This window comes from Petromyzon marinus, chromosome 6, assembly GCF_048934315.1.
Source record: "Petromyzon marinus isolate PM22_M1 ecotype Great Lakes invasive population chromosome 6, UKy_Petmar_22M1.pri1.0, whole genome shotgun sequence".
Lineage (NCBI taxonomy): Eukaryota > Metazoa > Chordata > Hyperoartia > Petromyzontiformes > Petromyzontidae > Petromyzon > Petromyzon marinus.
The window spans coordinates 13,372,828-13,382,629 of record NC_133672.1 but is presented as its reverse complement, the minus strand read 5'-3'; the positions used below and the strand labels follow the sequence as shown (position 1 = coordinate 13,382,629).

The 9,802-nt window shown below is 42.5% G+C and overlaps 1 protein-coding gene across 1 annotated transcript; it reads right to left on the bottom strand.

The window, feature by feature from the left end:
- Positions 1 to 2,409: 2,409 nt before the first annotated feature.
- Positions 2,410 to 5,494, bottom strand: LOC116939456 (proteinase-activated receptor 1-like). Its single transcript, XM_032947837.2, has 2 exons — positions 5,231 to 5,494; positions 2,410 to 4,387 (listed from the first exon to the last, which is right to left on the bottom strand). The coding sequence occupies exon 2, from the start codon at positions 4,378 to 4,380 to the stop codon at positions 3,472 to 3,474; it is 909 nt and encodes a 302-aa protein (XP_032803728.1). The 5' UTR covers positions 4,381 to 4,387; positions 5,231 to 5,494; the 3' UTR covers positions 2,410 to 3,471.
- Positions 5,495 to 9,802: the final 4,308 nt, after the last annotated feature.

Here is a 9,802-nt window from a genome sequence, read left to right as displayed (position 1 = left end):
AGGCAGCAGGACTTAATTAGGGAAGGCGGTGTCCTGGGAGCAGACACGTGCTATTCTGAGTGAAGTTTAATTCTAAGTCAGTCGTGACCTCTGGCATGTGTTCACTTGTAATACAAATCTAAAGTGTGCTTGCCAGTACATCTGCCAAGATGGTGTAAAATTTGCCAAGGCTTGCATATATTGTTGTGTACTCACCAAGTAGAGGTTGAACATTTATGTCTTCTCCAACCATTGTGAATATAAAACAGCGATGATGCTAATAATGCATTTGCAATATGTCCTCGGAGCTGTAGGGAAATGTGCCTCATTTTTGTATTTGGCAAGGATCCCTTTGAAGAATTAGTGAATGGTGGTCATTGTGTCCGAAGATGTATCTCCTTGCCTGGCTGCCCTTATAACATATGCACTGTTTACTTTCTTCATGCAATCTCAGTGAAAGCTGTTCTATCTCTGTAAATGTGTTTTTTTATATTTTCTAGATATATGTTGTTTAGGCCTTGGTTTGTGAGAGCTTGGGTGACTCCACTGAAGGTAAATACCTCTACAAATGCACAATGACCAATTGGAACAGAAAATCAGGAGGGACATTTGAGACCCAACCATAAATTGTAAGCAAACCAAGCTTTGGAAATGTTTCTGTACCATCGATCACATACATACAATTAAAAATATTCTGGAAAATTCCAATGAATATCGCATAACATTATGCCTTGCTCTTGCAGATTACAATTGAGCATTTGACTCGGTGAAACACGATGTAGTTGCCCAATAATGAAGACCGATATAAAAACACATGAATAAATAACGAAAAACATTTTCAACAATGGAACAGCCACAGTGAGATTACATGTCACAATTAAACAAATTACATATCAGAAAGAGAGTCAGGCAAGGAGAGATACTTTCACCAAAGTTCTTCACAGGAGCATCAGAAATGTTTTTATTCCATAAATTGAATTGGGGAAATAAGAGCGTAAACATAAATGGATAACCATATATACATCTCAGTGTTGCTGATGATACAATGATTACAATAACAAATGGACAATGAATTACAGGTAAGTGTTTTAAATCATTGAAGGTAAAGTCACCAAAGCTTCAAATCAAGATTGAAGGTAATTGTTTTAAAGTTCGGATCAAGATGAGAAAAACTTAATTCATCAACAACAAGTTCGCTGAAAAAATAAGATATTTGTTTGACTAGACAACTGGAAACGCATCACAATATATATACCTCGTGCACTTATTAAAGGTGGACTGGGAACAAAACGATATATCATTTATACATTTGTTAAAATATTGGCAAAACTAGATAGTTCCTTTTGGCGGTCTACGAAATAACAACACATGCAAGAGAATACAAATACATGTTGGCTTGTGTAAGACTTTCACAGACTTCAAATTGAGAAGATGGACAATATGTATGTAGAGTTTGTCCAGCGGGTGGTGTGAGACTGATCAATGGCGGGATGCGAGCAGTGTTGCCTGCATAAGATTATACGAATCCAAGGGCAAACAAAACTAGGCGACAGGTAAAGGATGAGACAAGAGGTCACAATAGTTTGGATATCTACTCAGGTTGGATTGAGGATATCGTGAGAGGTGATGGAACAGAAACCGACACACGATGGAAAATAGGAAGAGCTCAGAGCAGATTGGAAGACATAGTCGACAGAGACTTGGCACAATTGGATCTAACAATACCAACAACAGAGAAGGAGATGAAAGATTTCAAGAAGTGGGTGATAAGCAGCCTATAGTCGCTCTGAAATATTTGAAAAGTAACAATTCTGCGTGAGCATCGTTGCTGTGTGAGATATTGGAAGCACGATTTATATGCCAAATGCGTGAAATGTCCGCTTTAAACAGAGCACATTTATATCGTAATGGAGTAACCATTGCTACCCAATTGAAAAATATAAAAGATGATTTGTACTCATTAAACCCCCAAGTCTGAAACCCACATATGGTGGATTTAACCTCCAACAAACAGGTGCATGTAATACTCTACATAGATTTAAAATTATGCCATGTCAAGTGTCCTCAGTACAAACATGGATACTTTGTTTTATGTCATAATTTCAACTGGTGAGAGGCTTAAATTTTGATTTAAAGCTTTCGTGACTGCAGGGATTCATATTTTTGGTTCTTTCGGTAAATTCACGTAGAAGGAAAACCACACCTGATGATGATTGCTTGTGTTGCAGTCGAAACGTCGTGATAATTTTATTGTTTTATATTTTTATTATTTTATTGTTTACCCTTCTACGTGACTTTACCGAAAGAACCAAGAATATGGTGAGAGGCTTGTTTTGATCAGTTAAGACACCACGAGGGGAGTCATCAGGGGGAAGAAATTGATTATTTATTTGTTTTAAGCAAATTACCTTTTCGATTGATGCCTGTAACATACTGCGTCTCCATGTAATTGATGCCTGTAACATACTGCGTCTCCATGTAATTGATGCCTGTAACATACTGCGTCTCCATGTAATTGATGCCTGTAACATACTGCGTCTCCATGTAATCGAAGCGCAATGCATTTTGCATTCTACCGTACGCCTCCAGAGTACGTTCGCTGAAGCAAGTGACCGAATATGTTGACACCTTGAGCATACAAAATACAGGGCGTCCATGAAGCGCCCTTCTATTTTATTGAAATCAAAGCAATTTAGGGTAAATTACGCAATAATATAAAATCAGTTCGCCGACAAGCACCCGGTGGCCGGGTGACCCACGTAACCCGGTCGGGCCCAGCCCGGAATGGCTACGCGGGTGAGGGGCGGGTGTGCGATGCCAGTATGGAAAGGGGAGAGGGATGGGTCTCGGACGGGCTGAACACCGGCGATGGACAAACTCGCTACGGGGACGTTGGCATGCCCACGTCACTGGTGGGGAAGGAGCCGGAGCTGGCGGAGGTGGTGGAAAGGTATCGGTCTAGACGTAGTCGGTCTCACCTCCGCAAACAGCATTTGTCACTGGTACCAAACTTAACACTCAAACATCAGCACCGTCAATATCTGGGCACAGTTAAAATATTTCAGCCGCATTGCGGAACACATTTTGCAGCATCTGCGGAGTTGATTTTTTTTTAACTGTCGCCCATATATATGTATGATATCGTAAACCTTGCAGATCTCTAGCTCGTGTTTGATACCACCTCTGACTTGATAAAGCCCCGTGCAAATAAATCCAAAGGCGTTAAATCCGGAGATAGAGCTGTCCAGGGATCTGATGCCACCGCGTCTCACCAAGCGATTTGGAAAACGTTAATTCAGGTACTTCTAAACGATGTTTGCGTAATGACAAGGAACCCCATCTTATTGAAAATGTTACTACCATCACACGTTCTTGTACGTTCATATTCATAGGGTCCTGCAACGAAACGTGCATATACCATTAGTTCAATGAAATGGATAGGGGCTCTAATATTTTCTTTATAAGTCAAGCACATCCGCCTTGCTTTCGATGCTAGGTATCCAGAGGTGCTTCAATGCCATTGCTGAGCCGTCTTTTTTGGCTGAAGTATCGTTTCAGGACCTCCTGGCAGGTGAATGAGGCAAAGTAGTAAATGAGTGGGTCCAGCATGCAGTTGAAGGTGTTGAACATAAGTGACAGAGGGCGCCACCATATGTTAGAGTGGCTAACATAACCGATGACATGTGTAGCATTGTAACAACCAAAACAAAACAGATAAATGAGCATCGTAATTATGATCAGCTTAATGGCACGTGTCTTCTTTTCTTTCTGCATGTTGAGAACATTTTTGGAGAGGAGCACTTTCATGATGGAGGCGTAGCAGTAGGATGTGACAAGCAGAGGAATCACGTACAAGACTATGCACAGCACTAACCGAAGACTCTCTATGAAATTCAAGTCATCTTGGCTGAAATGATCATAGCAGGAGGAGGCTTCACTCGTGTTGTGAGCTGGGTCGATGTTAATCAAGTTGACCAGATTAATGGGTAAAATGTGGATTAATACCACCACCCAGATGATGGCACTCGCCATGCAGCCCCATATCTTCTTTCTCCACACCTTGGACTTGATGGGGTACAGGATGGCGAGGTAGCGGTCCACAGAAATGGCCATCATGGACAGGGTGCTCACGTAGGTGGTCGTAAAGAAGACCGTGTAGACGAAGTGGCAGAGGAAAAGTCCGAAGACCCACACGTTTGCCATGAAGTAGTACGGGATGATGAAGAATAGGCAGCAGACGAAGAGCACATCTGCTACGGCCAGGTTGATCATCAGCATGGTGGTGGAGGACTTCCTCTTGATGCACGCACAGAGGATGTAGATGGCCACGAGGTTGAGAGGCAGAGCAAGCACGACCACCAGGCAGCTGACAGCCGGCACCACGTGTTCGGTTAAGTGCATAGTTGACCTGTATGAATGACGGTAACGTCAATACACAGATACAGCAACTAGTTATCAATTTAGCCATTTACACAGTACTACAGTGCCCTTTGAATAACGTATTTGGACGTAATAATTTATATTATCGTGAGCCTTATATATAACAAAACACTTAATCTATGTAGAGTATTAAAATGTTGTTATGCATGTATGTTTAACTTTTTTCACACTGTCTGTAGTCAACCATGCTAATCGGAGGTGTGGGGGAAGGACAACAAACTCAACATAAAAAAACTTGTAAAGAAATTAGTTTTCAATCTAGAATCCCGTTGTGTAATGCAGTAATAAACATTTGTCTGCAGTCATAACTATCCATTGGTTTGCCTCTTATCGAAACTGTAAGGGAAAATTATATTCAATACATTTCATTGGCTATTTTGAAATAAATTAAACAAAAAATAATAGTCAGATATCATACCCAAGATGGATATGAGACATATTGTGGTATCATTATTTAGTGATGAACTTCATTACTCATGTTGTCAACACTTTCACTTCGTCATGATAAATTATGATTTTCTATTGCAGTAACTATATACGATTGTACCGTTATAGTCTGGGGTACCTGTGTTGATGTGGTATATCAACATATGGTCCCAAAATAAGCCTTTTTGCATTTTCATTAGTTATAATTACATTATGCTGAATGTGCTGTTTTCTAAAACATTCTGAAATTACGAGCTGTACCATATGCCAGATGTTCACTTCATACTGGCAGTTCACAGATTACCATTTCTGAATTTATTCTATAAACCCAATAATAGTTTTACTACATCAACATTTCTGCAACTTCAAAAACGGTAAAACGTACTTTCGCAGTAGCCAGATGTCTTCTATCCCCGTTTTCTTCAGCGTCGAGATGATGTTGTCTCACAGATATCAAATCGTCTTGAAAAACCATCAGACGTAAATACGCCCTGCATGATTATAGCCTTCTGTGCAAGTGACTGAAGTTCCTGGTATCAGAGTAAAACCACGGTGTGTTCATGTTTCAGAGAAAAAGGGAACACAGTCTTGTTTTGGCTATGAATCACGGGTTGTAATTTCGCAAAATGTCTCATGGAATTTGTACGTTACCCTTTACCCACAGTCGTTGTCAACAAAGCGTTATTATCCATTTGACCCGCTATCAATATACACCAGATGAGTTGGAATCAGATTTTGTTGTGATATTCCAATAAAGTATTTCACACTGTTTGTATAGAGGCTCAGATCAACAGTAATTGAGTAAGCAAATTAACCGTGATGTGTTAAAGTTGATGTAGCGATGTAATACGCTAAGAGGACACGTTTCCCATCTTCAGAGATAAAGACATCTCACATATCCCTCTTGGCTACACAATATCTCTTGTCTCCTTTGAGGGCTACCTACGACTATTTTTGGTTTCCAAGAAGATGGGCATGTGTACATGTATGCATGTTGAACGTCTTTCGCATCATACATAGCCAACGGTGCTAATCGGAGGTACATGGCCTTACCTTGAGTCAGGTGTGGTGGTTCAACGCCTCTGTGATCCAGCAATTTGGAGGCATGTGTTGGTGGGCGATGCCGATTTGTGATACTCTGAAATCCCGCTAGGTGTGGCATTACAGTAGATGATATCCTTGAAGCCATTTGTGCAGACACCTCGGTGTTATCGTCTCGTATGCTTGGGTTTCCTCTGGACATACCGGTTTTCTCGCAGGAGCAAAACATTCCTTGTGTGAAAAAACAATAGGTTTTACCCTTTTTTGCAATAAATCATGTTCGCATTAACCACACGTACCTGTGGCGAACATGCAAACACACATGCTCTGATAATATATGGCATTGTCTTTTAAACTGATTGGCCTACACCAGAGACAGCCTTCTTTAGGGCCTAGTATCACCAGTGTCAGACCAGAGAACGCCAAAAGGCGAACAGCACAAAGACAATGCCACTATCAGAGCATTCATAGCTCGGGGTGAGCAGCTATAAAATGGGAACCTTTTTGCCAGTATGAAAAATATACGTGATATTGCCAAAAAGGTCCCAAAACAGTCCTTAAAATGCAATAAAAATGGAACGCAGCACCTTCCCTGCATATTTCCAGTTTGGAATCTTCGACTTTTTTTAGTGTATCGTACCTCGTTTGTGTAGAGTCAATTTGACTTGTATCCCAAACACAACCTTGAATCTGTGGATGCAGTTTTTAAACGTTCAAAAGTTCGGTGATGTTTTCACTGTCACAAAATACTTACGAATGCAAAATGCAATCAAGATGTGTATCCGATTGGTGTCAGCATTAATACATGTTATACTACATTACACGGTGCAGTTGCCACCGCTGGTTGCCTGAGCGAGTCATACATCTATTCATTTATCTTAATTCAAGAGAATGTTTTATTTATTGAGAAGCACACTTTGGGGGGATCGTAGGGGTCATGGAGATGAACTCGCGAGGAGAGGGCGCACCCCCCCCCCCACCCCTCGCGAGGTGGTCTCGCCCATCCAACTTCGACAGGGACAATTACATTGCTGCAAAACTTTTTTGTTTAAACGTTATATCACCTGCGAAAGGCTGTGTTCGTCAAAAGGAAGGCCTGCCCATGCTCAACTTGGTTTCCTGCGTCGCCCACACCGAGCGTGCCACGTGTCAAGTTGACTCTGAGTGGAGCCGTTTGAATTGTCGCTATTTTGTTCAACGGAGCAGCTCAACTCCCTCGGGACGACTTGGGGAGGCGTGACTGAGTTCCGCGGCGGCCCCGCTTAGGGGCCGTCCATAAATGACGTCACGCACCTAGGGGGGGGGGGTCAGACATTTGTGACGATGTGTAACGAGGGGGGGGTTGAGAAATGTGACGTCACATCAAAATGCGCAACTTTAAATAAATATAGACGACACGTTCTACTTAATTAAATAGACTTTTTAATAAATGCTTTCTCCTACAACATCAGAGTGCAGCGCCACATTAAATACGCACTACAATGACAATAGTTTAAAGCGATTTGAAGCTTGTTCTATATTTTTTGGGGGGGGGGGGCAGAGCTTTGTGACGTCATATTTAAGGGGGGTCTGACTTTTTGTGACGCCGTGTGACGAGGAAGGGGGGGGGAGTCGAAAATCGTCCAAAATCGCGTGACGTCATTTATGGACGGCCCCTGAGGCAAATCTTCAGCCTAAGGTTGGCTGCTCCGCCAACGAGCAGGAGGCTGACGGGGCGGACCCAATGGGTCCACCCCACGCTGTCGTCCTCATCGAAGCAGTCAGAACCTCATCGTGACGTCACGCGATTTTGGACGATTTTTGACCCCCCCCCCCTCGTCACACGGCGCCACAAAAAATCAGACACCCCTCAAATATGACGTCACAAAGCTCTGCCCCCCCCCCCCAAAACCATATTTTCTTTCTAAAACATGCTTCAAATCGCTTTAAACTATTGTCATTGTAGTGCGTATTTAATGTGGCGCTGCACTCTGATGTTGTAGGAGAAAACATTTATTAAAAAGTATATTTAATTAAGTAGAACGTGTTGTCTATATTTATTTAAAGTTGCGCATTTTGATGTGACGTCACATTTCTCAAACCCCCCCCCCCCCCCTCGTCACACATTGTCACAAATGTCTGACTCCCCCCCCCCCCCCCCCCGGTGCGTGACGTCATTTATGGACGGCCCCTTTGTCCCAGTGCCTTCAAACAAATGTCCTTCTTACTGCGTTAAATGCCTGGACATTTTTTATTTGAAGCTTTCGTGACTGCAGGAATCCATACTCTTTGGTTCTTTCGGTAAAGTCACGTAGGTAGAAATAAAACAATAGATAACGACGTTTCGATCGCGACACAAGCAATCGTCATAATTGCTTCCGCCTGATGACGATTGCCTGGACATGTTATGCAGCTTCTGAAGAGTCACCTCCAGGCAAAGCCGGGACTCAAATCATGCCCACTCTGAGAAGGATTATTTCCACTCTTCCCCTCCCTAGGTGCATGCAGGAGCAGTGCCGGATTAAGCTAGTGCGGGGCCTGTAGCAGATGTTATAAAGGGGTGCTAAATAAAAAACAAACATTAAAACACATTTTGATTTAAAGCTTTCGTGACTGCAGTAATTCATATTCTTAGTTTGTGACTTTACCGAAAAAACTAAGAATATTAAAACACATTTTAAGCTTGCATAGTAAAGTTTTTTTTTTTTCATTTGCTATACAGCCAGATAATACGACAAATCGCTAACCTTAAACACCCAGTCGTTCATAAAAGTTGAAGGCGGTATAGTACTATAGTAATGGAGCAAGTACAGAATCACTGAACCGGAATTGATAGCTTGAAAGCATTTAGCGCGGGGCCCTTGAAAGTGCGGGCCCCGTAGCATATGTAGCTACTTTTGCTACTGGGATAATCCGGCACTGTGCAGAAGGTGCTGGAAATGTCCTCGAAGCCCATTAAATGATCAGCAGACAAACCGATGAGCTGCAGGCCATGCAGGAGGACAACCCCCCCCCCCCCCCCCTTCTGCTCTGTGCACCTTGGGGAATGGGTCTACAGATTCTGATCTCATAGGAATTGATCCGTTTTAATCTGAAGGAACATATTAAAGGCATAGAGCTGTGTTTACGTATCCTCTGTGAATGGGTGATGGCGACACATACTCCTGGACCAGGATCTGCTTTACGCCTTCCTGCCCCATTTTATGATTCCCACGGTGTTTCGTTGCCTTTTTTTGAACGGGATGAAATCCATCCGAGAAGCTGTCCAATACCGGGGTGCTGGGATTCCTTGAGGACAGATATTCACAAGCGCTTCGTAGCTGTCACCATTAGGGTCAGGTTCGCTGTTATATTTTTTTAAGGGAAAAAATTCAGAGTCCTCAGTTGATCGCATTCGTGCGTTATTGTCTGAAGGGGATTATTTCAAGAGACCTCACAGGAAAGATCCCTGTTGTCTCTGGGACCTTTGTGAAATTCTCGACGCACCTTGTGTGGCCTTTTGAAAACATGGCTTTGGCATTGTTGAAATTCGCTCCATGGAAAATCGTCCTATTGTTGGCAGTGACCCCTGGTGGGTGTGAGGATGAGCCTCAGTAGGCCTTATGTTACTCATCACGTTACATATATGTCACGTCAGTTTATAACGCCGTTGATGCACAGTGGTGACCTATCAAGCTCTATCCAGGCTCGAGCCTGCTTAGTTACTGAGATCAGGTATATTCTTTTTTATTTGTATTATTATTTTGCTTATTTAACCCAGGAAAGCCTCACTGAGTCTCAAAACTCGTTTTTAGCAGGGTTCTTGACAATGTTTCGCAGGAGGGGATGATGTTGCTGTCGTCTGTAATCCAAATTAAGTGATTTGCAAATCATTCAGCATCGGGATGTTTGGGCCAATACCAACTATATTAGGTTGTTTTAGCTATGGGACGAAACT

Coding starts and splice junctions, on each gene's coding strand:
- LOC116939456 (XM_032947837.2), bottom strand. CDS start 4,380: ATGCACTTAACCGAACACGTGGTGCCGGCTGTCAGCTGCCTGGTGGTC.